The 27475-nt window shown below is 44.0% G+C and overlaps 1 protein-coding gene across 1 annotated transcript in view; it reads right to left on the reverse strand.

Moving 5' to 3' along the window:
• PARM1 (prostate androgen-regulated mucin-like protein 1) overlaps positions 1–24822 on the reverse strand; it is a 92345-nt gene extending 67523 nt beyond the window's left edge. Inside the window, exon 1 of the mRNA XM_079773630.1 lies at positions 24534–24822. Coding sequence (XP_079629756.1) covers positions 24534–24576 — 43 coding nt within the window. The 5' untranslated portion in view covers positions 24577–24822. The remainder of the gene's footprint in view (positions 1–24533) is intronic.
• Positions 24823–27475: the final 2653 nt, after the last annotated feature.

The raw sequence follows: 27475 nt of genomic DNA on the forward strand, positions 1-27475 counted from the left end.
CCCACCAAGCTGTGTTATAGAATCTGTTTGCAAGTCTGCTCTCCCTCCAGACCCTGAGTGCATTCCAGATGAGGTATATGACTCAATCACTATTTTATACCCCCAGTTCAAAGAAGGTGCTGTGTCAATGTCTGTTGAATGAAAATATCAAAATACCATTCTGAGATTAAGAGTCACTACCTGTTTTCAATCACTCTAGCTTATCTGGATGCTTTCCATTTTCCCTGGAACGTGCCATGTAGGTGGTTCATTATCATTTGATAGTTCATTATCTGTCAGCAGAGGGCTCCAGGGCCTTCAGATAGGGAGCAAAGTGAAATACATACATACATACAGAAATAATTAGTTATTTCTGAGACTAGTAGTTCTTCCCAGATGCTCTGAAAACAGGCTGTCATTCACAGGCAAGGAAATACTGCCAGTTTCTCCTAATTCTGGTGAAGTTCTGTCCACCTTTCCAGTGCTCCAGGCCAGGGCAGTGCTCTGGGCTACCCGCCTACCTTGACAGAGGCCACTCGGAAATACTGTAGATCTGTCAGGGTGCAGCTTGGTCGTGATCCTGCCTCAACTCCTCCCACAGCAACGGGACTCCCTGCTTTATGAGGGATGTTAAAGTTACGCACAAGGCCTACGTGCACACTAAAGAGACACCTGCACACTCCATACATTCTCCCCGGGAGCAGAACAACACCATCCCACTCTCCGCCCTGCAGTTCTTCACCCCAGACACAAATAGAAGAACAAAAAGGCATCTCCATTCCCCGTTCTCTAAAGTCATAGAGGCACCTCTGTTTAGAGGCAACTTTTTGCTTCTGCATTTTAAAAAGAGTTGAGCCAGGTCCAAATCTAAACAAAACAAAACCCGAAGCAATCAACCCAACAAACAAACCAACAAAGAAACAAAATTAGAACTTTACCAGAGCGAAGTATAGGAAGAGAAACACAATTTAAGGAAGACCTCCTGTGTGTATCAGGACTGTTCTGGGTAGATTAATCTTTTCTATTCCAACAATCCTAAAAGGTATGCTCAATGATCAAATTTACACAGAGACAGTGAAGTCCAGAAGAGAAGCCCTGAATAATAGAAAGAGCATGGGTTTAATGGTTGAGAAATCTGGGTTCAAATTTGAGTGCCATTAGCTCTGTGGGTTTGGACAAACTATTAGACATCATTAAGCCTCTATTTTCTCATTTGGGAATGGAGACCAGCAATACCAATTGTCCAGGGTTGCTGTATAGCCAGATAAGAAAATGTCTGTAAGGTGCCTAACACATGCTGGCACCTTATTACATTAATGTTAGTTTACCCTTTCCCTTATCTGCTAAATGGTAGAGTTGGGATTCAAAAGTAGGGTCATGGGCCCCAAACCCAAGTACTTTTAGAAATATATATAATTTTTATTGTTGATAGTATTACAGATATCTTCCATTTTCTCCCCCTTTACCCCTCTCCTCCTAATCCCTTCTCCCTCCCCCAGGTCTTCACTACCCTATTGCCCGTGTCCATGGGCTATGCATATAAGTATAGAAGTTCTTTGGTTTATCTCTTCTTGTCCCCCCACCCCCACCCCCACATTGAGGTATGCCAGTCTGTTCTATACCTCCACGCTTCGGGTCTTATTTTGTTGTTTGCAGCTGTGGAAGGAGAACTTGTCTGAGCTGCTCCTCTACCACTTGTGGTGATAGAACCAGACTAGCTGCATTTGAGTGTTTTCTTCCCTTGTACTAGCAAAACACTCTATTATTTTATATATCTATGCCCCGTTGTAAATCTCTTAGAGATGGAAATCAGAATACATAAATCATGCATCTTCCAGTGCATTATAATGTGCCTTCAGCACAGACTGATCATATAAACATCTCTGCCAGCTACTTAATGTCATAGAACTGCTTAGGAGAAAGCTTTATCATTGGCAAAAGATAATAGGATAATTATTAGGTTTTGAATCCTATGGAATTTGCACAAAGCCAGTAAGACATAGAGAGCAACAATAGCCTTTCTTGTCCTAAATCTCTCTCGTAGTCCCCCTGCTTTGAAGTAGGCTGTGCAAATCCACAATTTTTTGTTTTTGTAAGAAGTTATGGGCTGCATTTAGAACCAGGGAGGATTTCAGTCTCAGTAGTTTTCCTCCAGAAATCTGGAGGATTTCCAGTCTCAGAGCTGGTTAGAAATACATCTGTCCTTCAAATCTAGACTCCAGGAAATGCACTGTTATCTTACTATAGAATTTCTTTTGTTCACAGCTCCCTCTCCAGCACTGAGTCTATGAAAATGGTATCACCTGACAACATATTTCCCAGCCTGGGCACCCTTTCTCTATCCCCAATGCCCTAAGAACATTGTAGAGACAGCTGTGGTCAAGTGAACAGGTGCAAAGTTGGGAATGGCATTGAGTTCTGGCTCTGCCCTTTTCTTTGTGGTTTTGGACATGTGCCCTCACTCCTAGGAGTCTTGACTTTCTTTATCTACATAATGGGAGTACTAGTGGACTGTCAATAGCTTGTGAGGATTGAGGGTCGTTTTGTACCTGAACCTCTGTGGGAACCACAAGGTGCTATTCAAATGTTTTTATTTAGAATTTAAGGAGCAAGGGCCTTGAAAAAATGTATGTTCAGGGTTGTATTTTCCAATTTTATTCTTTTTTAAAAGTATGTTTTTATCAATTTTTAGAGAGAGAGAAAAGGGGGGAGGGGAGAAGCAGAGAAAGAGATTGAGAGAAACATTGATCTGCTTCCTCCTGCATGCCCTCTACAGGGGATCAAGCTGGCAACTGGGGCATTTGCCCTGACTGAAGTCCAACAGGTGACCTCTCAGAGCATGGGACGATGTTCAACCAACTAAGCCATACTGGCCAGGGCAGTATTTTCCATTTCTAAATTGAAATTCATACTTGCCACTAGTCTGATTAATTTTGTTTTTTAAAAATATGTTTTCATTGATTCTTTAGAGAGAGAGGAATGAGAGGAATAGAGAGATAAAAACATCAATGAGAGAGAAACATCATTGATCAGTTGCCTCCTGCATGCCCCCCACTAGGGATCGAGCCCACAACCTGGGGAATGTGCCCAGACCTGACCAGGAATCAAACCAGTGATCTCTTGGTTCCTGGGTCGAAGCTCAACCACTGAGCCACGCCCAGCCAGGCCAAATCAGATTAATTTTGGATCAGTGTTTTGGGGGTCTAAGAGTTTAAAGACCTTAACTAACAAAGTTGCCTCCAAAATACTCAGCTGTTGGATGTGAGGGCGATCTGGCTGCGACATCTGTCACCCCATTGATCGCCAGGGTTGATTCGGCTGATCTGGCTGGCTAGGCGGGTGTCCCCCTCCTCCCTCACCGATCCATGTGCGTCCCTCCGAAGCTGCGCGCTCAGTCGAAGAGGACGACCTTCCCCCCAGAGGAGAGGACCGGTCTTCGGTCAAGGGTATACGAGTAGCTGCGCTCCCCTGCTAGAACCTCCAAACAAGCTCTCAAAATACTCAGCTGTGTGCATTAAAATGTAGCTTCTAAGGCATACTACATAACAGACTATAATAGAAAGAACACCAGATTAGGAAGTAAAAACACTCATGATGGACTCCCAGGGCTCTCACTGACAGCCTCCGTGACACATCCTGAGCCATTCTGTCCCCAACCCCATTTTCTTATCCACAACTTGAAAGGACAAGCTTTGTCTTTGCTCTTTGCAAGAGAAGCCTGTAGATTGAAAGCCACAGCCCAAATAAACTTGAGCCGGTACTACTGTTAGTGTAAGGACACCCATAAGTACCAGACCATCCTGAGGAACCTTATGACTTTTCAAAGAAAAAGTGAATCATTTAAGGATCAAATTCATTGCAGAATGAATGTTAGGTGTTCTTAACCTTATTGCGGTTCCAGTACTGGAAAAAGGCACATAAGTACATACATGCAAATTTGGATACAACTTCAGTGTGTTATGGACTTATTGGTGCTCATTTATGGGTCATCTATGTTTTGGTTGATCTCAGGCTAATAATCTGTTTTAGATCATAAAGAGCTAATATTAAAACCCATCTGATTTAATATTCTTATTTAATAGATGACAGATGCAGGCATGGAGTTTATCAGTGACCTTACCATAAATGTTAAATATAGTTTTAAATATGTTTTTATTTCCATTTTTATTGAAAAGTGAAAACATACATTATATAGAGAAAGCTTAATTATTTGGAATATTTTATTTACCAGAACATTGAATTCGTCATCCCTATTAAATCAAGACAAGCTTATGCATATTGTATCCATTTTCTATACCATAAGTTGATTTCTATTTTGAAAGGATGCTGTGTACCAGTAGCAAGGAAGCACAGACTGAGGTAATCCAATGTCCCATTTAAAGACAAACTGCTAATGCTTTTAGAAGGATATTTTATAAGCCAGGGGTTAAGCTTAAATTCTTAGATGAATTTTGATCTAACAAGTTAATCAGGTTTCCTGAATTTACACAGCTCCCAGCCAATCGCCTATGGTATGTTCTGCCAAATTCTTCATCAAAAAGAAAAATCAAGTGCTCCTTAAGTCTGATGCTAAGGAAACTATATTTTCATAAAAATAAAATCAAGAAAATGCATACACACTATAATTCTCACATTTAGGAGTCCAGGTGATGAGGGCCCACATTCTCATTGCAGATGGGGACGTGGTGCCTGTCACTTATTCACTGTCATGACAACCAGCAGAAACTGCTCTCCTGCAAGTGGGGTTTGTTCGTGTTTTCTGTACACAGTGCTAGAACAGGCTATCAGCATCACAAGTGAAAAGAAAATGAGCAGGTAGAACCATTGAGTTTACAGCAAGGTCCAAGCTACACAACACATTCTGTGTACTGTCAAAATAGCAGCATTTTGTTGTTGTTGGGCATTATGAGTCAAACACAGGGCAAATGTGGGTTGTTCAAAACCTTGCCATGCGTGCTCTGCAAAGCATACAGATGCCCTTTCAAATCTAAGCTACTAGTGTCAGTAAAGTTTGACCAGAATAAGCAGGTAAATAGTGTCACTGTGACTAGCAAAGACTTAGTGAGGTATCAGCTGGTATGTGTCAAATGAACTTTGTCTCCCTACTTCAAGTTTTATGTGCCTTCCGAGACACCCAACCCTGATTAAGTCAAGAAGAAGTTGGGTCATTTCCTTAGAACTCCTGTCACTTCAACACACCATCTTACAAAGCTTTTGTTTTTGTTTGTTTGTTTGTTTTTTTCCTGAGTGGTTCTTGCTTAAATAGTGAATGACCTCTTGCCACTAACGTTGAGAAGAATGTAGTGTGGGTATTGAGCCTGAGAGCTTCAGAGCCTATATTCCAGATCCATGTCTAGTTCCTGCCCCCACTGCCATGCAAAGTCTGAGCATCAGCCATGTCGCCTTTGGAGAGGAGGTCTCGAGGCGGCCAGGCCAGCTTGACTTGCCAAGGCAGACAGACTGTTTCACCAAACGTGACCCACTTTCCTGCCCCTTCCTGCCTGTCCCTTCGGGGTTCGAGCCCCAGCTGGCTCATGAGCTTTCCTCTGTCGGATGTCTCCAGAGAGGCCAGGATGTTCTCAGATGTCGGTGGCGGTGGGGATCACTTTTCAAATTTTAATGTTTCTTGTCACTCCTTTCATTCTGGAAGAATTATCATAAAGTACAATCTTCCATGGAAAAGTTTGCTCATTGCAAGTATGTGCCCCAAACCAGACATATGAGCTGGTTGACCTGCTCACCCTTATATAACCTCAGATTTCCTGATTAACTCCTTTAATCTTAATTTTTTTTTAAGTTCAAAGCTTCTAAAGCTTTTTACTCCTAGTCTCCTGGGCACCGATGTTGGGTCCCAGGCTGTCTTACCACATTGCTTTGGCAAAACAATGGCTCTCCCTGGAATTTTAAAACATATAATGAGGCTGTTCTCTTGCTTTGTAACTTTTTATCTCAGCATGAACTCTGTTCTCATCAAGCAGCTTTGGTTTTGGTATAAGAACTTAACATTTTTTTATCCTTTAGGAATAACCCAAATCAATAAAGGCTTTAGACAATAGACCTCTCGCTTTTCTTTGGCTATTTCTCTTGCTTTTATAAGCAAAGCTATCTAAGCCATTAAATCTAATAAGTGAAATTATATTTCCCCTGGGGAAAAGAATTTCAAATGTTAACTTTCACTCTAACTTACAAGGAAAGCTATGATTCAAAAAAACCCCATTAAGTAGATAGCTACAGAACCAAATAAGTATCCATGTTCTACCTAGTAAACATCCTACTTACTAATCAGAAGACAGAGGTATAAATGATTATAGCCATTAATGTATAGAATACTTGCTTTTTTTATGGGAAGGGAGAGATGAATTTTAGATATTCCAGAAAATGTATGAATCCACTGAATAAATTTCTCTGAAAGAGACATTCATTCTAGTGCCACTGGTCTCCTCCGTTTTAAATTCTTCTAATTATTTTAATAGGGAGGAAGCAGGTAAGAAAGAAGGGAAACACACATCCTACCCACAAATATACATTGTATATACATCACACACACACACACACACACACACACACACACACACACACCACTGGCAAACAGATATCCACTGTTCCTGAATGTCATGATTTTGACATTTTTCCATGAAAGATTCCTGTGACCTCCTATGTCCCATACCCAGTTATAGTTGCTCACCTGAAACTTATAAATGTTATTAATAAATGTTACCTAGATACATTTAATTAAAACACTGAAAAGATATTTTTTAAAAAATATATATTTTTATTTATTTCAGAGAGGAAGGGAGAGAGAAACATCAATCATGAGAGAGAATCATTGATCAGCTGCCTCTTGCATGCCTCCTACTGGGGATAGAGCCCCCAACCTGGGTATGTGCCCTGACCGGAACTGGGAATCAAACCTGGAATCGAACTGATGCTCGACCACTGAGCCACGCCAGGCCAGGCAAATTTCTGTTGTTTTAAGCCTCCCAAGTCTGTGGTAATTTTTTACAACAACCCTAGGAAACGAAGACAGTAGCTAGTCTACATGTATCTGAGCTTGGCAGGCTGGCATTGTTCAAGGGGAGCAAGCAGTTGGCAGCAGTTTGGAGAGAGTACTGTTTGGGGACCGGACACTTAATTCCTGGCAGCCCCTGCTGCTGGGTAACTGAGAGGACAGGAGAAGGTGTTCCCTTTCTATGCAGGAGGGCACACTTCCTTTTACGTTCTTTCTACCTGTGGGTCCTTTAAAAGACAATCGTTACTGGATTCACTTATCCGGAGTGAAATATTCTTTCATACAGATGTGCAGGTGAGGGTGATTGCCCAAAGAGAGCAAACTTGTCTGGAAAGCCATTATAGCTCCTTTTCGGATTTCCCGTGCTCATCTATTACACGTGAAACAGGCTGCATGGATCTCCTCTCCTTTCTGTGCTTCTCCGGGGCCTGTGGGAGTCCAGTGCATTCATGGTGCCTCTCACATCGCAACTCCTTATCCCGGCCGAGTCCAGCTCCCAGGCCACTGTCCACTATCAAAACACATTTGTCCTTGGGCCCCTTCCTGAGGGCTCTATGCTCTCCACATGCCAGCATGGCAACAGAGAAATAACTTTCTGCTACTCTAAATTAATGTGTTATTTTCCTCAGAGACCCCGAATCTTAAATCCTAACTCTCAAGGGGAGGAGTGTGGTGCACAATGCTGAACAGGGTTTGGAGACTTTGAAGTTATATTCCTATGTACTTGAGATTTTTTTAGTCCAAGGTCAGCTACTCAGGAGCTGGGAGACCTCGGGGCCCACATCTTTGAGCCTCAGTTACCTCAGTCCGATTCAACAAGTACTGAACACCCACAGTGTGTGCACTCATACATGGGAAGGAGGGATATGAGACTAAGACAGGATCCCTGCCCTCCAAAGGCTGGCATTCTGTTGGGGCTAACACCTGCAAACAACTTCAGGGGAAAGTTGAGCCTGCTGGGTGAAGAGCTTCGGTGGCAGAGAATGGAGGAGTTTAAAGCTCTAGAATGAGGACTGACATGGCCAGAAGCCTGAAGATATGTGGCAGGGGCTCCTGTCTTGGGGAAGACTTCCCAAACAAGAATGACCCATATGCTTCTCCAGCCTCTCACACCGTAATTGCCTGCATCTTCTTTCTTTGGTTCTGTGTCTAATTCAGATCTAAAGCCAGCTGCTAAGGAGTTTGGACTTATTTCTGTAAGAAATGGGAAATTCTGGAAGATTGTTTTTACAACATCTTTATAATAGAAAAATTTAATCATCTGTAAAATGGGAGAGAATAGTTTAACGAATCCCTGTGTTCCCTCTGCTCAGTTTCAAGAATTAACTCACAATAATGTTTTTTTTCTAATAACCCTACCTATTGTCTCATTCCCACATTATTTTGAAGCAAATCCTAGGCCTCATAGCATTTCTTATCTAAATATAAACATATGTATTTCTAAAAAATAAGGACTTTAGTTGAAAACATAAGGGCTACATCATTATCATGCTGAAAATAATGTCCTAATATAATCAAATATCTAGCCAATGATTAAATTCATAATTATCTAAAAAATGCCACCATTTATGTTTACAGTTCAGGTTTGATTCGGGATCCATAAAAGTCCACAATTGCTATGCCTCTTAGTCTTTTTAATCGATATGTCCTTCCCCATGCTACCCCCAATCTTTCTCTCATTCTTGCTCTTTTTTTCCTTGCAGTTTATTTGTTGAAGAAACCACATTGTTTATCCTGTAGAGTTTTCTATGGTCTGGAGTTTGCTGAATTTATTCCTGCGGTGTTATTTAACATTTTCCTTGGTCCTCTGTGCTCCCTATCACTCGATTATTGGATGTGGAGGCTTGATCAGATGTAGTTTCCTTTCAATGTGGCAACACTTTTTTATAGGGGATAGTGTGTTCCTCCATTGGGAAATATACCGGTATATAGAATCTGGTTGTTTCATACTTCATGATGTTGACAGCCACTGATAGTCAGTGTCAAAATCTACCACCTCATTAGGTCATGCAATATGGTGATATTTTATTTTTACTGTGCCATCTTCATTTACTCCCTGGAATACTTGTATAGAGACTCGGCCATCCCATCCTAGATAATAAAAGCCTAATATGCTAAGGATCCAGTCATCGGTTCAACCAATCAAAGCATAATATGCTAATGATATGCTAAGGCCACTCAACTGCTTGCTATGATGTGCACTGACCACCAGGGGGCAGACGCTCCAACCGGTAGGTGAGCTTGCTGTTGGAGTCCAGCTGATCAGGACTGAGCGAGATGGGCCGTACACGCCCTGGAGCCCTCCCGCGATCCCTCCCTGGCTGGCCAACCTCCCGTGTCCCTCCCGGGCCCCGATCATACACCAGTGGGGTCCCTCGGCCTGGCCTGAGCCTTCTCACAATCCAGGACCCCTTGGGGAATGTCAGAGAGCTGGTTTCGGCCCAATCCGATCCCACAGACCATGTCAAGGGACCCCACTGGTGCACAGATTTGTGCACTGGGCCTCTAGTTATTTAATAATTGATCATCCCATGGTATACCTCATAAAGGCAAAATAAGATCAATTAATCAATCAATAATACTTAAGTCTTTCTATTTTTCTATTACTTTTTCAAAACATTGTGTTGGTTTATTAGCATCTTCCAATGGAGATCAATGAAGTTTTGTGTTATCATTGTTTTGTTTCTGGTATCAATATGAACTCATGAGTTTAAACTATGTGATTCAATACTGCAATTATCCTTATTGATGCTCACATTGTTCCATTTTTGGCCATGGGATCCTTATTAAGTGGTCTTGAGTTTTTGTGATAGGAGCCTGGTAGTCTTTAAAAGTATCATTGATATATGATATAATAAGATATTCCAGACTCATCATATACATTTCTTAACCCAACATGGAATTAGTGACTTCTCTAAGGATGCTTCCTTTCTTTTAGTGGGAATGGAACTTAGCAAGCACAATCCAAACACATGGAAGACCCTAAAGCAGATCTTGGTCTGTGCCTCCTTTGGAGGGGAGCAGGCAATTTGGCCTCAACAGCGTGGCAAGAGACTGAGAAGAAAAAGGGTGACCAGTGACTAAGAGTTACTGTAACAGTCTAGGAACAATGATAAGGTTCTTAATCAGAGAGTATCTGTGGGATGGGGAAGAAGATCAGAGTTGGGAGAAATTCTAGAGATTAAATTTACACAAAAGGATTTATTAGCTGATTTGGCAGATCAGGTAGTAGGGGGTGAGGTGGGTGAAAGATAACAGACCTGGGTTCAAAGCCTAACTCTCTCACACCAAAGTGTGATCTACAGCTCATTACTTCAAGACTCTCTGACCTGAACTCCTAAGTGGGAATAGTACTGCCTATCTCACAGGGCCGTTGGGAGAATTAGATGAAGTTGCAGATGAAAAGAACATAGTATAACGTGTGATACCTAGTACAACTAAAAATTAAAAATATTGAATCCTCCCCGCCCCCTTTCTCCAACATGTCTAGTTTTATCTGTCATATGAAGGAGTTGGTCCAGATCACAATGCCTCTTCCAGTTCCGTCTGCTCCAGCCCTCTCGCTAGTCACACTTGCATTGTCCTCTGATAACGCCATGGAGTATTACTAATGGATCCTCCAGCGTTTGCCTAAACCACATCTTATTGATTAGTTTATTTAAAAGGTGATACAACGAATTTAATGTTGCCAAAAGGAAAGCAAATCAGCTATTCTTCTGAGGACTGTTTTTCTTGTTTGATAACTAAGTTGACAAATTTCATTTTAGAAAAGCTTAGAATAATGTTTTCATTTAAAATTGCTCCCATAAGTGAAAATGTTCAAGATATTAAAAACTAACAAAGAACATTAAATACTAATCAATTAGCTCAGAGCCTCTTAAAATACTATCTAAGATGGTTGTCCTGATCAATGATTTATGAAACACTCTGGGTTTAGAAAATATAATACTACTTTAAGTCAATTTTTTCCCAGAACCTTCCTTGCCCATTCTGTCAGTGATATCCTGTAAACCTTTCTGAGATCATTTGCTTTTCTAAGATCTTATTTTTGAGGGCTCTGTCAGAAGGATTTTTGAATCAAGATTTTGAAGATAGATATAGCCATCTAGCAGTTACGTGGCCACATCAACTATTGATAAAGAGGATTTAAAATATTGATAATATATTTATTTTTTAATTATGAAGACAATACAAGCTATTTTTAAAATTCAAGCCAAACAAAAAAGCATAAAAAGTGAAACCCAAAGAAAACCACTGTACCCTTCTTAACCATTTTCTCACATAAACATGATGTTTTAAATATTTCATCACATTGTACATTTTATTCCTTAGCTTACTTTTTCAATATATTGTGAAATATTAGGTTATAAAATTAGTTCAATATATTGTAATCCTTTTTACCTGTCAGTACATAAATGAACCACTTCATTATTTTAAGCAGTTGCTTATTGTTGCCCCATGGAATAAACATTTGAATGCATTCTAGGTTATCAGATTAGCACTATATAGTTAGACATTTACATTGTTTCCAATGTATTAATATTTGTAAAAGTTCTTAACCAAAACAAATAAGATTCTAAATCAGATTTGGACAGATATATTATTATTATAAATCTCTGTGTATGTTTATAGTTTTCAGAATAAAAAAAAAAATTTAGATCAGTGCTTGAGTGCAGCTTTTAAAAACTGTTATAAAACAAGAGGCAACTGTCACTTGGTGACATTTGTTTTTAACAAAAAATTGGCTGTAAATTTATAAATCGCAAAAATCACACCTCCCCTTTTTCTGACAACCCCCCAAACTAAAATTCTGTTCTTTGTAATGTGGTAATTTTTCTCCTTCAGCAGCCACACTTGCCTTTGAGATTTGAGGTATCCCAAGCCTTCTCTTTTTAATGCATCTTCCTTTTCCTTCTACTGAGAACCTAGGCCCTGCTTTTCTTTTTAAGCAGAGAAGATGGTATCTCCCCTGGAGGAGAGGTGGGGGAATGGTCACCTGTCCTCCAGTGTCACACCCACAACACCAGACATATGTCCCTGCCTGTCCTCCAGCTCAAGGTCAGGGTTACTCACCTTTCAAGAAAGGACTGAAATGCTTACAGTCAATGCTGCTGCATTTCAAGATGGCAAAGTGCCTTCCCACTTCAAGAAAACTGAATGGACAAGCGGACCTCAATGAACAAGTGAGGTCCATGTTTTTAATATGAAGTATCATCTTTTCCATTTTTTTGGTTTGTTTATAGGCTGCTCTTCAAGTTGATAGAATCTGAAATTTTACCAACATCCCTAAGGCTTCAAGACGAACATATTGTCATTTTTTAAATATATATATATTTTAAAGCTCATGTTCTTTTTGGCAGCTGCTAAATAATTAAATGTTCCTATTTAAGCTAGAAAGTACCATGAGTATTTGTGGGATGAAGAGGCTGAGCGATTTAGTAGCATCCACATCGAGGGGTGTCAGCCCTGCAGGCTGGTGCTCAGAGGGTCCAGATTTGATTTTAGTCAGGACTTCACTTCTATTTATTGCTTGGACTAAAACACAATTCCTATTTCAGAATCACCAATGAGTGCAAAACACCACGTCTGGAGGGCAGAGAAAACTCCCAGTCTGTTCTTCTGCTTCCTAGTGACTGACTGACACTCGCAACACTCAGCATCCTAAGTGGCTCAGACATGACTGGGAAATTGCCGGAAACTGGAAATAGTCTGCTTCCCTCAGACTCAAATCGCTTTCGTCGCCAGGCTATTTTCAGTTATTCAGAAAACGCTCAGAAACGTTTCAATAGTGGGGGTCTCTTTATCTCCTCTAGCTGAGCTCAAAGGCGACATTTTCTTAATTGGCCAGAGAGTTTCAGAAGTTTCAGCTATTTTGCAGTGATGGCAAAAAAAAAAAAAAAAAAAAAAAAAGAGGCATACATTTTAAACAGAAGTGTTCTGCATGTGCACAGCTCCCCCCAAAAATGCTGACTTTTAAAGTTTAGCTTTTGTAACCCTCAATGAAAACTGAATGCCTTGGCTCATTTTTCAGAAAAGCTATTTGGAGACACTAGACAGAAGTACCTGATGGTAAGCAAGTTTTGCCAATGTCTCATTTTGGGGTGATCTAAGGGAAATTTTGGATTAAGTTTTCACTTTGCCAGCCCACAAAAAAATGTATTTTGTTCATTCAACAAACATTGTTGGTACCCCTTGAGTGCCACAGAGTATTTAGCCCCAGGGACACCACTGTAAACTAGAGACAACATCCCAGGCAGGGGAGGGAGGAGCGAAGGGGTGGAGAGGGTTTCACATTAAAGAAAAAGTAAAGCCAAGTGGCAGATAAGGGACACTGGGAATACGGCGTTCACAGTTGAAACAGAACGCAGTATTTAAATGTTGGTCAGGGTATGTCCCATGGAGAAGGTGACATTGGACCAAAGGTTTGAGGAAGGTGAGGGAATTAGCCATGTGGATATCTGGGGAAAGTATGCTCCAGACAGAGGAAGGAGCCACTGCATGCTATAAGGAAGCCAGGGTGGCTGGTACAGGGCGAGCAAAGGAAAAGTAGATGGCCAGGACCAAGAATGGATGGGGCAGCAGCTGGAGCAGGTCTTTTTTTTAAAAAATATATTTTATTGATTTTTTACAGAGAGGAAGGGAGAGGGATAGAGAGCTAGAAACATCGATGAGAAACATCGACCAGCTGCCTCCTGCACACCCCCTACCGGGGATGTGCCCGCAACCAATGTACATGCCCTTGACCGGAATCGAACCTGGGACCTTTCAGTCCACAGACCGACGCTCTATCCACTGAGCCAAACCGGTTTCGGCTGGAGCAGGTCTTGATGGTCATTGCAAGGACTTGGAATTTTACTCCCAGTACAATGGGAGCTATTGCAGAACTGAGAACAGAGTAATAATGACATCATCTGATACTTTCCATTAGATCAGCTGTTGCTATGCAGAGGACAGACCTTAGGAGGGAAAGAGTAGAAGCTGGTGGACCTGAGAGGAGGCCACTGTATTACTCCAGGAGAAATATGTGGGCGGTTCACACCAGAGTAGGAGCAATGGCGGTGGCAAAAAGTGTTTGAATTTTGTATATATTTTGAAAGCAGAAAAAAATGTATTTTCCCAAGGGTTTGGATAAGGGGTGTTCAGAGAAAGAGGCTCAATGATGACTCGTGATTTTCAGCCTGACCGACTAGAAAGTTGGAGTTGCCATTAACTGAGATGCGGAAGGCTTTAGGGGGAGCCTTTTGAGGGAAGGAAATCCAGGAGTTCAGATTTGGACATGTTGAGCTTGAGATAGTGATTATTCAACTTCTGATTTTTTTCTCACCAAGTCAAAACTAGTCAACCTCAAAGAATGTAAGTCTCTGAGGGTCTAGTTTTGCCTATTTTATTCATCATTGTATCTCTAGAGCCTTGGACAGTGTTTAGCACATGTAGGTTCTCAATGAAAAAATAATATTTGCTAAGCACTCATTACGTGTCTCGCTCTGCTCTACAGGCTGAGGACAACGCAGGGACAAAATAGCTGAAATTCTGCTCTCATGCACCTTAAAGTCTGTTAGTGGGAGGCAGACAAGCAAATGAAGTGAAGTAAAATAAACCTATCTGTTGGTACACCTGCTCAATAACATTTGTTGAATATTTACCGCATGTACATTATCACCCTAAAGGGAAGGATCTAAGATCCCTGAGTTGGCATTCCACGGCAGCCTGTCTTTCTCTAAAGCCCCTTCCACGGCACCATGTTGCTTCTCATATGAAGTAACACAAATCCCCTCCTCTCCTGATGAATATCAGCACTGTGTTCTCTTCCTGTAAGCACTTAAAGGAGAATATACTCAAAATAGGACTCTTTTTGAAGTGCAGTTCTAGGAAGGCTGCCTGGGAGTGAGTAACCCCAGGCCACTCCGCCTTTCTTAATGGATCCAACCATGCGGGAGAATTCCTCTTGGCATCTCAGGGCATTGTCCCACTCTTTGCCCCCTTTCACAGTGCTGGTGGTACTTAAATACCAGCCACTAAGTAGTTTAATCTAAAAGGCTCCATTTGTCACCTTTCACAAAACTAAAACAGTATACTAAAACAGGTTTTATATTCCTATACATTTGAGGAGGAATCTCTTATCCTGCCCCCTAAAAATGAAACTTCATGAATTGTTCATTCCTATCATCATCATCAAGGGAGTGGTTTGGTTTTTAGTAGCCCCAAATGATTTCTAGTTATCATCTCCCATTCTGATATATTCTTTCCATCTCATACAACAGACAACCTCCATCCTATGCAGAATTTCTAAAATAGCCTCAGCCCCTTTCTACTGACAGATTCCATATGTAATTTGGAACTTTCTTCCCCACTAACATCTCTTAGAATGTAAATGATGAATGATCATTTAGCCTCAAAAATTGATAATCCTTTCTCCTGCTCAGACCTGCCTGAACAGTTCTTCAAAAATTCCAGGGATTTCTCCACTTGAATGCCACCTCTATCAACAATTATAATTTTTAAGACAAAACATCCAGGGTTTCCCATCGGTTGAATGATGGCCATATCCATCTCAATCTTGCCTCTCACTCAGCAGATCCATCAACAGCAAGAACTGCCATGACTGGCAGAGGGTGTGATCCACCAATAACTTGACTCTTTTCCCAGGCCAAGAGAAGTGTTCAGTCCACCAGATTTCTTTAGGACCCTCTGTTGAATAAATGGGCATTGAGACCCTCTCATGTTGTAATTGGGAGACCTACTGATGTCCTTTCAATAGAATGACTGGAGTCTTAGACATTTCCCTAAATACACAGAGGCCACCAATGCATTGTAGCTTTTGCATAGTGAATAAAGAGAGCATCCTTTTATCCTCACAACTAGAGGCCCGGCATACAAAATTCACGCACAGGTACGGTCCCTAGGCTTGGCCTTCGATCAGGGGCCTCTTCCCCAGCTGCCGGCAGCCAGCCCTGCCACCCACCCTTGGTTGCCCATTCGCCATCAGGTGATCAGTGCCTGGCGGCCAGGGAAAGGGACCAAGAGGTGGTCAGTGCGCCTCATAGTGACTGGTCCAGCTGTCGTTCTGCCATTAGGGTCAATTTGCATATTACCCTTTTATTATATAGGATAGAGGCCTGTGCACAGGTGGGGGCCAGCTGGCCTGCCCTGAAGGGGGCCCCGGATCGGGGTGGGGAGTCCCTGCTGGAGGGTGGAGCTGGCCAGGGCGAGGGGCCGCGGATGGTTTGCCATCCATGCCCCCATCGGGGTGGGGGTCCCTGCTGTGGGGCGGGGCCAGCCTGGGCGAGGGGCCACGGGTGGTTTGCAGGCCGGCCATGCCCCCAGCTTTGTCAGGAAGGACACCTGGAATGACGTCTGGAAGACATCCAGTCTATCCGGTCTAATTAGCATATTACCCTTTTATTAGTATAGATAATTGTTATTGTTCTTCCTAAAGGATCTGAATTACAGTACAAAGCAAGAATCATCCTATCTAATAAAAGAGTAATATGCAAATTAACCATCACTCCACTACACCCACAAGCTATGCCCACCAGCCACGCCCACCAGCCAATCAGAACGAGTATGCAAATTAACCCCAACCAAGATGGCTGTGGCCACAGAGAGCAGGAGGGAGGCTTGGGTTTCCGTGGCAATGGAGGAAGCCAAGCTTTCCACACCCCCTGGCGGGTCCAGGCCTCCACTCAAGGGTACAAAGTTTCAATTATAGAAGGTAAATAAATTCCAACAGAAATGGCGGCAGCCACAGAGCTGGAAGAGCAGGAGGCTAGGGTTGCCCCGGGTGATGGAGGAAGCCAAGCTTCTGCAGCCCTGGCCAGCCTAGGCCTCTGCTCCAGGCTACAAAGTTTCAATTGTAGAAGATAAATAAATTCCAGATACCAGGGCCTCCGCTTGGGTTGCCCGGGGCGTGGCTGGCCTGCAAACCACCACAGGCCCCTTGCCCAGGCCGCCCCACTCCCCAAGGCAACCCCCACCCTGATCCGGGACACCCTTCAGGGCAAATCAGCTGGCCCCCACCCATGCACCAGGCCTCTATCCTATCTAATAAAAGAGTAATATGCAGATTGACCATCACTCCAACACACAAGATGGTTGCCCCCATGTGGTCAAAGATCCTGCCCCATGTGGACACAAGATGGACAGCACAAGATGGCCAGCAGGGGAGGGCAATTGGGAGGCACCAGGCCTGCAAGGGAGGGCAGTTGAGAGGGACCAGGCCTGCAAGGGAGGGCAGTTGGGGGCGATCAACCCTGCAGGGGAGGGCAGTTAGGGGTGACCAGGCCGGCAGAGGAGGGAAGTTGGGGGCAATCAGGCTGGCATAGGAGTGGTTAGGGGGTGATCAGACTGGCAGACAGAAGCAGTTAGGGGCAATCAGGAAGGCAGGCAGGCAAGCAGTTGGGAGCCAGCAGTCCTGGATTGTGAGAGGGATGTCCGACTGCCTGTTTAGGCCCGATCCCACATCAATCACGCTGGCATGGGAGTGGTTAGGGGGCAGTCAGACATCCCTCTAGGGGTCCCAGATTGGAGAGGGTGCAGGCTGGGCTGAGGGACACACCCCCCGTGCACGAATTTCGTGCACCGGGCCTCTAGTATAGTATAAAGTGTTTAGCAATCAAATAAAGGTTCACTGCTAGTATAATGGTATTATTCTGCCGTTTATCTGTGGGATCACAAAAGCTTTCCAACAGAAACTGAAAAGGTTTCATAAGGGGCAGGCAGCACCAGTCACAATCCATCATGGGTACAGCAGTGGGTGAATCAACTCTGTCAGTAATGAGGTTATGCTTCTGGACTACATAAAGCTGGCAAGAATATCATCATTTAAAAGATGACATATTTTAATAACCCAATATAAGAAAATATATATTCTAACTAGTGGGAAGTTGAAATGACAGCTGGAAGTTTATAACCATGGCCATAAAAACAAAAATCAAACAAACAAATAAGTAAAACCTTCTCTTCCTTAATCCTTTTTCATGTTCAGCACCTGCACTAAAGCTCCCATATCCTTATTTCCTCACGAATGGAAAAGAAAATCAGGTGTCAGAATTTGGGCAGTAAGTGGAAGATATTATCATCAAAGTTATATTCTACCATTCATCTTATTTGGTGCTGAGTATACATGTTTTCTAAATATGACACCTGGGAACTTCCCACAATTTTTTTTCCACTTAACAGCTACCTACTTACAAACTTTGCCTTGGGTATGAAAGGTACAAATTTCTGCCACGATCCGATAGCTTAAATAATTTTTATCTGCCTTGAAATTGTGTCTAATATGTTGCTTCAGGCTTTATATAGTCACAGGTGATACCAGTAGCCCTATCCCACAGGAATCATGTAAACCTTATCCAATTAATATGTGTGAGATGTATAAGATCTTGGCACAGAAGAGATCACTGAAATCCAAAGCTCTTCTATAACTTTCTTTTGTAATCAGCTGCCAGCTGGATTCTAGAAGGCTTCTATTTCCACCTCCTATGCATGAACATTGCCACCCTTTAAAATATAGTTTTGTAAAGAGGAATGGTTATAAGGGGGTCCAGTAATGTAGCTTCGGGAGGCCACAGAAATCCCACCAACTGATCAGAAATACACAATAATGCACCATTACTGGATATACACTGAGTGGCCAGATTATTATGATCTCTGAATGCATAATAATCTGGCCACTCAGTGTATATCCTATATAATAGAAGGCTAATATGTAAATTGTCCCCTCGACCAGGAGTTCGACCAGCAGGCAGGCCGGCCAACCGCCCATGTCCCCTCCCCCTGGCCAGGCTGGCCGGACCCCACCCATGCATGAATTCATGCACCGGACCTCTAACATATATATATATATATATATATATATATATATATATATATATATATATATACACACACACACACACACACACACACACACACACATATATATATATTACATACATACACTGAGTGGCCAGATTACTATGCGTTCAGAGATCATTATAATCTGGCCACTCAGTGTACAGTCAGATTCCAAATATTTCATTGGAGAGCTGCCTCTGAATCCTAATCCTTGTAGCTTCTCTTCGAGAGAGAGATGCTCTGAAATCTCCATGTCTTCCCATGAACAGATTGTTACCAATGAAATGGAGCAGGGTGAGGTGGTGTTGATAAAGCTAATCTTAATGTCAAACCCACGGGATAGATGAACTGCAGGTGAAAAGCCCAAGGTAGGGTTTCTCGATGAATCACAGGATGCCCAGTTAAATTTGAATTTAAGGTAAACAATGAAGAATTACTTAGTCTAAGCATGTCCCCAGTATTGTGTGGGAGGGATATACTTAGAATTCACCGTTTATTTGAAAATTCAAATTGTATTGGGCAACCTGTGTTGCTAAATCTGGCAACACTAGCCAAAGGAAAATTAGAACAGCTTATTTTCCATCTACATTATACCATCCTGCACCAAAGAAAAACATTATATAATTGTAATGAATTATGTAATTGTCTATTTTGTTTTAATGATTTCTATTACTTATAAAATGGCAAAGGTCTCAAGGTTTATAAATGGCATTAAAACAGGTAAAAGAAATAAGATATGCTGCTGTAAAAGATAATGAACATTTAAAGATCCACAGCTTAGAAAATCTGATATTATGTCAATCCTTGTCACTTAAATAATTTAAGCAGTGACTAAAAAAAGTAATGCCGTGAACTACATACACAAATCATTCTTAGTTTATAGTCACCCTGCTTGCACATTAACTGGATGATAACCTATTAGCCCTGCATTTCCAAGTAAAAAGTAGTCATTGCATCAGGCACATGTGCTCAGCCTACCTCTTTTTAGAACTGCCTCTGTCTTCTAAATAAAACATCAATTTTTCCAAGCAACTCTTTCATTTCATTCAATCTCTTATTAGCAAAGCAAATATTTGGTTCCTAAACTAACACATCCAATTTCAGTGACAGATAGTTCCAAAAGAAAGCAAATTGTTATAAATGCCAGGATTCCTTTCATTTGGGTATTAAGACAGCCAATCCCTCTTGAAAATATTTTTTAAACGTCTCTCTCTATATGAATGTCTCTCTCCAATGGATGCTATAGCCTCTACCCCCCACCCCCAGGAAAAAAGATTGCTTACAAAGGCCTGCTCAAACTATGAAAATACCAGGCTAGTATTTTTTTATTTATATACTAGTAGCCCTGCGCACGAATCCATGTGCAGTAGGTCGCTGCCACCTTCCTGTAGCTCTCTGCCCACTGCCCCACCCTCCTGTAGCTCCTCCTACCCCCACGCCCCCTCATAGCTTGATGCCCTGCCCCCTCCTGTAGCTCTCCGTGGCCCACTTGTAGTTCGCTGCTCCACCCTCCTGCAGATCTGTGATCCAGTCGTTATGCCTCAGGGTATAATGAATAATTAGCATATTCCTCTCTTATTATATAGGATAAAAACACAAGTATAATTAGATCAGGTCCAAATGTGCCAATCGAATGAGTGATCTGGCCAATATGATTTAGGTACTGTAGAGAGCCATTCTGGATCATTCAGATACCATGAGCTGTCTTTCCTAAGTTGTTTGATTGAATTATCCCAAATCTGCATCTCTGGGAACCTGACCTTAAGGTTTAGCTGAGCTGGGTTTTTGAAACATACCAGTTTGCAAAAGACTGTGGAAAAATAAAGTCCTTGGTGAGACTTCTATTTGTTACTGAGCATTTTTGGGACTGTTTTGCTAAATCTGAGCTGGCATGTTATTAACCTTTTCAAATTAGGCAGTTAGTAGGCTGAGCTGAAGCTTTTCTTAATTTGCACATTAGGGTTTGCCAGAACAGCTGGCACTATGCTGGAATATTAGTTGAGATCTTTGATTTACATTGTCCAAGAGTAAACATATAAACTCTGCTTTTGGAGAGGATGACCTAATTGGTGCAAATACAATAAACTTTATTAATAGGACTAATACCAACAACAATAACTACTATTTATTGAGTGCTTACTATGTCCTGGCTACTGTAGGTCTCTTCAGTCATTTGACACTTTATACAACCTTGTGAGGTTTAATCCCCCAATTTTGTAGATAAGAAAACTCAAGGGGTTAAGTTACTTGCCCTAAATTACACAATTAGTAAGCAGTAAAACTTAGCTTTGTGCCTAGACAATCTAGCTGCAGGATCTCTGTGCTTATCACTTTGCAACTCTGCCTCAGTAAATGTATCAGATAACAAGGAAGAGCTTCCACCTTCTCAGGTGAAGGTGTCACTTCTTGAACTGTGACCCAGACTTCAGGGGAGCAGGAGGTCATCATACTAAAGGGACACAAGCAACCCTTCACCCTCACTCCCACCCAACCACAGCCAACACCTTGCGGTTCCTATAAATGTGTGTACGTATTTTTGTTTACTTTTAACATGTTTGTGATAAGATTTATGATAAGGCTTCCATATGCTTATGAAAAGGTCCTGACATATGTGGTAAGAACAGAGCCACAAATGTGTAGGGTGGGGTCTTCCTTAAGGGACGAGGACACTCTAGCTGTCAGTCACTTGGAGGAGAGCTATGATAGGCCCAGAACACAAAGAGGATCTTTAGCTGGGTGGCAGACTGGAATCTAGCTCCTGGTCTTGATCACCAAGGAGCCAGTAAGTGGGCCCGTGTGGTGAGCCAGAATGCAGTCCTCTCCCTGCCCGGGAGACAAGGGGCAGAGAGGGCAGGCCCCGGGCAGGAAAGTGGATCCCGGGGTTTGTGTCTCTCTTATGCTTCTTTCCCCTTTGTCCTTCTTGCATGTTGGGAAAAGGCCTTTTGAAAGTCCCAGAATATCTCAGTTGTCTCAGTGAGGAAGTGTTTAAAAATAAATTGGGACATAGAACACAGTAGGGTGGCAATGATGGTGGTGATAATGAAGGAAGAGAATCCAGAGGGGAGAGGAGGGGGGATGGAGATGGAAGCTTCTGTGGCCAGCTCTCCTCCCTCACTCCAGGTTCTGCTGCCAAACCTCGAAGGTTCTGGCTTGTGCTTTAGTTTGGAGGTAGGACTCCTGTATGCCTTGTCCTGGCATCGGAGGTGTTGGGGAATGGCCTGCATGATAGCTAGTTTTCTACCACCATTAACTTTGAGAGAAGTGAAGACCGTCCATGGTTTCTCTCTTCCTTCTTTTAAAAATACAAGTGAGTAAATATGGAGATCTACTTTGTTGGGTTGCCAATGCACACATATTAGCAAGTGTCCATTATGCAGGGTGGAGGAAATGCCATGTATATATTGATTTATTAAGCTAAAAAAAAAAGTCCTCTGCCAAACCCCATTCCTGGCTCACGATAGAATCATCTTAAGAGTTTTACAGAAATTGTCCTGAAGCCTCTAAAGCTGCAGGGGGGGAAGTAGGGTGGGAGAAGAAAACAGAAAAGAAGCAACTGCCTGGTGAAACAACTGGGAGCTGAAACAGGCATGCCACTTCCCTTTCAAGAGCCCTCAACCTCAACCCGCTGTCCTTCACCAGCACATCTCTTTATTCTTTAAAAAGTGCCTTTTTAGTTTCTGTAAGCACTTTACTCTGGGATGCAAAGAACCTCAAGAGGTATTTATGTCAAGTAGCTCTAGCACCACACTGACTCCTAAGGAGGTTCCTTCAGAGGTACAAACTCGCCGGAGAGGAGGAAGCTTCATCACTCTCTTGGGGAGACACACACAGAAGCATAACTTTGTCTTCCGGGCCAGGAGAGCCTCAGAACTGGGCGCCTGTAATCTGCTTGGCTCTGACCCCCACACAAGTGTGCAGGCATGGAGATGAGGCGGCTCCCTGATCCCTGAGCCCCCCTCTACCCCTGCCCTCCTCATTCTGGCAGTGAACAAGGTATTATTCCTGTCCCTGGCATAGCGGGGTTGGAACTCTAAAACAGGCTAAGAAAAATAAATAAATCTTGAGCTCCTTAGGAGGGGAACATGTCACAATACACTGCCTAGTAGGATTCATTCCGGTTTTGCCAACTGCCAGTGCTGTTAAATATATATATAGACAAGTCATGAAATAAAATTAGCAGACAAACCTACCTACTAGCTCTACCTACAGTCTCACTCAAGGTTCTCTGAGTCTCCCTCGAGCCTCATGAAAGGATTTCTAGTGAGGAGAAAGCAAAGGCACCCTTCATGTCACTTCGTAAACATCTCTTGCTCAGAGGACCCCGGATATGGCCACAAGGGCAGTCTTGGGGCTGCATGCCCCGTTACACCTGCCGGTTCCGGGCGCTCCCAGCCCGGCCCAGGGCTGCGCAGCCACAGTCGCCGAGACTGTTCCGGGTCCGCCTGCGGACGCGTCTCCAAACTGTCCAGATGCCAGAGGGAAAAGGGTTTTTTTTTTCTCAGGCGCACAGCAAGTAGAGGGAAAACGCACGCTACAGCCTCATGTCGGGGAAACTTTTCCTCAAAACCGCATTATCCTTTGAGAGCTGCCAGGAAACCCTAGCTTCTTTTCAAGGGACTTGTGTCCACAATGACAGCAACCCAAGCAATTCTGGAAGAAAACTATACATGGACTACCAGCAGGAGTCAAACTGGCGGTTGTCTGTGACTTTGCAACATTCTTATCTACACATGCCAGTGTCCGCGCACTCACACTACTGTTTCCACCCGTGCCGTGGCCTTGCCCAGACTCAGGTGTCCCCCGTTGGACTGCATTTTCTGCAAAAACCGGCTATCCCAACTCCAGACTTTGCACCTCTCCCAGGCCCCCCGCCAAGTCCAGCTCAGTCCCGCTCCTCCCTCTCCAGCCTCCTGAGATGGGTTCTCTCCAGACCTGAGAGGCGCTGGCGGGGAAGCCTCCCTCGGCAGTGCGTTTCTGTCCTGTATGTCGGGGAGAGTGGGTGAAACGGGGGGATGCTAGCTTTAGCGAAGTTAACAGTTTCTGCCACGCCACGCAGCTTTAGAGGTCCCAGGCCACTGGGTAAAACTGCAAACCCCTCTGGTGAGCACGAGCCTGAACCCGGTCGGGGCAGCTTCCGCGGGACTGGAATGCCGCATCGTCATCCCGGGGCAGGGAGGACCAGAAACCGCCAACTCTCCGCGCACGCAAACCAGCCTGGCGGGGCGCGCAGCCACCGCTTAAAACCTTCCCGGTGGACTTCCACTTTCCCCCCGATTCCCGCTCCCCAGCCCCCGGCTTCTTCCGTTGTGCATCCCTCCCAGGGTCCACTCGCACCGAGAAGTGTGGCGCCCGACGCCGGCAGGCTGTGCTTGCGGACCAGAAGCCGCGAGGAGCTGCCCGTGTTGCCCACCCGCGACTCGAACGCGTCGCGCAGCCACCTGTTCTGCAAACTCAGCCGGAGTTTGTGCGGACGCGGGCTGTGGCCGGAGGGACCCAGCCCTCCGCTCGGTCCGGCTCGGTTCAGGATCTCCCAAGGCGCGCCTCACCCCAAGCCCCAGGGCGCACAGCCCTTCGCACAACCCCCGAGGCTCCCACTACTCGGGGCCACCCGCGCGCGGGGACTGATTTCTCAGTCTCCCTGCTCCAGCCCCCTACCCTGGCGCCAGCCGCCCGGCCCCCCGGGAACGCGGCGCCCCACAGCCCAAAGCACCTGCGGTGAAGATGCAGAGAGCGAAGAGAGTCTTGCAGATCATGGTATCCTGGTGCTGGGTGCCGGAGTCCGGCGCGGGCAATGGGAGAGTTTGTCGGGACTGAGCGAGCGCACGAGGCGCCCGAGGCTCCTCCTCTGCCCGGCGGGCTGGCGGCGGCAGCCAGAGGCCCGGGCGGTACCGGCGGCGGCGGGGAAGCCAGGCGAACGCGGCGCGGCTCCGCTCCGTCAGCTGCGTGTCCTCCGGCGCCCGGCGAGCTTCTGCTCCATCCCAGCCGCAGGAGCCTGGGGCCGCCTCCGCCGCCGCCGCGCCAGCCGAGCCAAACCCCTCCCACCCGGGCCGGCGGCGACCACAAGGCCACCCCCTGGCCTTCCCTCTCCCAGCGCTTCGTCCCGGGAGTCCGGCCCAGGGCGGCCTCTGCTGGACAGTCAGGGCTGGGGACCCGCGTTTTGGCCGGGTTCTTCGTATGTTTTAGTGTCTAGCTCTGTGTTGGGGACTAGGGATGCAAAGAAGTGTGAGCAGAGCTCTGCCCTCAGGAATTTCTCTCAGGTTTTTGTTGTTGTTGTTTTGTTTTTACAAGAGCTTACAGTCTTTAAACAGGTGATCACATGCCATTTTAGGCCTCACCTCCAAGAGCCAAACTCACCATTATAAAAGCACACACATTTCTTTCCATCCTTTCTTCAAACGTTCCTGCCTGTGTGTTAAACCCTCCCACACATTCAACACCACTGCACTTCCTGGTACCTGAGCCAGGATGTCTGCAGCTTTATTTAGCTTCTTACTGGACGAAATAGTAAAAAGGTCAGGTAACATTGATCATGGCATCACTGAGCAAGACATGAGACTAGGTGTTGTACCATGACTCCTTCTAACGACCCTATGACACAATAATAATTATTATCCCATTTTACATATGAGAAAACCAAGGCACAGAGAAGTAATGTGCTCAATGTTGCACAGCTGGTAGGGGCTGGACTCATAATGGCACAGCGGTATTAGCAAAGGCTGACATTTCCCAAGTATCTGCTGCATCCTGGACAATGGTGCTGCACAGGTTTTCCCCAAGTCCCGTTCTCACAGCCGTACTTTGAGGTGGGCACTGTTATAGCTTCATTTTCGGGGGGAGGAAATGGAAACCCAGAGAGGTTTAAGTACTTGTCCAAGGTCTCACAACTAGCTAATGGTACAGATAAGATGCCTGGCAAACACGCTGGGTTATCCCCCTGTACTCTACTCCTTCAAAGCCCCCCAAGTTTCGTGTGTAAACACTGATCAAAGCTGACCTTTTACTTAATCCTCCACTATCTTAGACTTACTTATTTCTCACACCTCTATCAGACCAGATGGCGGATCATCACCTGATATCTATGTGACTATGAGTCTGGTGGTCGCCTAGTCACTGGAGCTAGGAAGCTGCAGGAATTAATGAGCCTTCCAAAAGAATTGATTTGTTCAGGGCCATTAGCAGCGCTGGAGAATGGCTTTGTTTTTCTGTGACTTCATCCTCACATACCAGAGCCTCCGGTTTTACCTTTCCCCCTTTTTGGGCCTCATTACTTTATCTGTGACAAGGTCAGTTTCTCTACCTGACAACCACCTGTAGAACTTGGCATGCTTCTACAACCAGGAGGAAAAACTGGGCTCAGAGTTTTCTTTTGCTTTGGTAAATTTATTGATTCCTTTTGGAATGAGAAGTGAAATAGATTAGCACAAACAGTGCCCATCTCCCTTCCCTCCTTCCTGGCCAGAGAAACTGCAAATTCAATTTGTTAAATACGTTCTCTGAATGCTTTTGACCGGAGGTCTTTCTGGCTCCTGATGTAATCTACGTGATTATGAAGAATTTCTGCATCTGGGCTGTGGTTGTCATGGAGCCAGGGACCACACACAGATGGATTTTTGCAGGGCTGTTCTATAAGGAACTGGTGCCTTTAACTAGGGCCATGTAGTAAGTGACTCGATGACAGAAATAAAGGTTTTTCAAAACCACAGAAAAAAATGATTCAGTTGAAGTTCAACAAAATTTTAATGAAGTCCCTATGGAGTACAAAGCATGTGTGAATCTGACTTTGATGTGTAAGATGATTATTTGGTACCCAAAGGATGGTGATGCCCACATACTAATCAGTTAAAATGTCCAAGGTTTGTCATTGTATGCAAAAATAGAGTTGAAATAATTGCTTAACAAAATCATTTACTTTTTATTTTATTTTTTGTTAATCCTCACCTGAGAATATTTTTTTCCATTGATTTTTAGAGAGAGTGGAAGGGAGGGAGGAAGGGGCAGGGAGAGAGAGAAGGAGAGAGGGAGAGACAGAGAGACAGAGAGAAACATGGATGCGACATCCATTGGTTGCCTCCCAAATGTGCCCAACTGGGGACAGGATCAAACCTGCAACCCAGGTACGAGCCCTTGACCGGGAATCAAACCCATGACCCTTTGGTGCTTGGGCCAATGCTCTAACCATTTAACAACACTTGCCAGAACTAAAATAATTTATTTTTATTAATAATTAAATCTTTTAATATATCAATTTAATGAAAACACATTTGATCACCTACTAGGTACCAGATTCTATGCTAGGCTGTGGGAATGTAATAGGTTGTAATAGTCAGGGTAGGCTTGGTTATCCTGCTATAATAAAACACCCTAAAGTCTCAGAGGCTTAAGCAATAATGGTTTATTTCTAGCTCATCAATGTCTTCTCCTCAGAGTAGCTGTTCTCTACGTCAGGAATCAGGGTTGTACCTTTAGATCAAAACCTGCTTCCACACTCACCAAGACAGGGAAAAAGAGAAGTGGAGAGTCAGTGCAACATTTAAATCTTCCACCCGGAAGTTTCTACTCATATTTCATTGGCTAATGCAAGTCAGTGGCCATGCTCAACTTCAGGAAACCAAGGAAGCACAATCTCCTTGTGTGCTCAGATGGGAAGGAGAG

Source organism: Cnephaeus nilssonii (assembly GCF_951640355.1).
Source record: "Cnephaeus nilssonii genome assembly, chromosome: 1".
NCBI lineage: Eukaryota > Metazoa > Chordata > Mammalia > Chiroptera > Vespertilionidae > Cnephaeus > Cnephaeus nilssonii.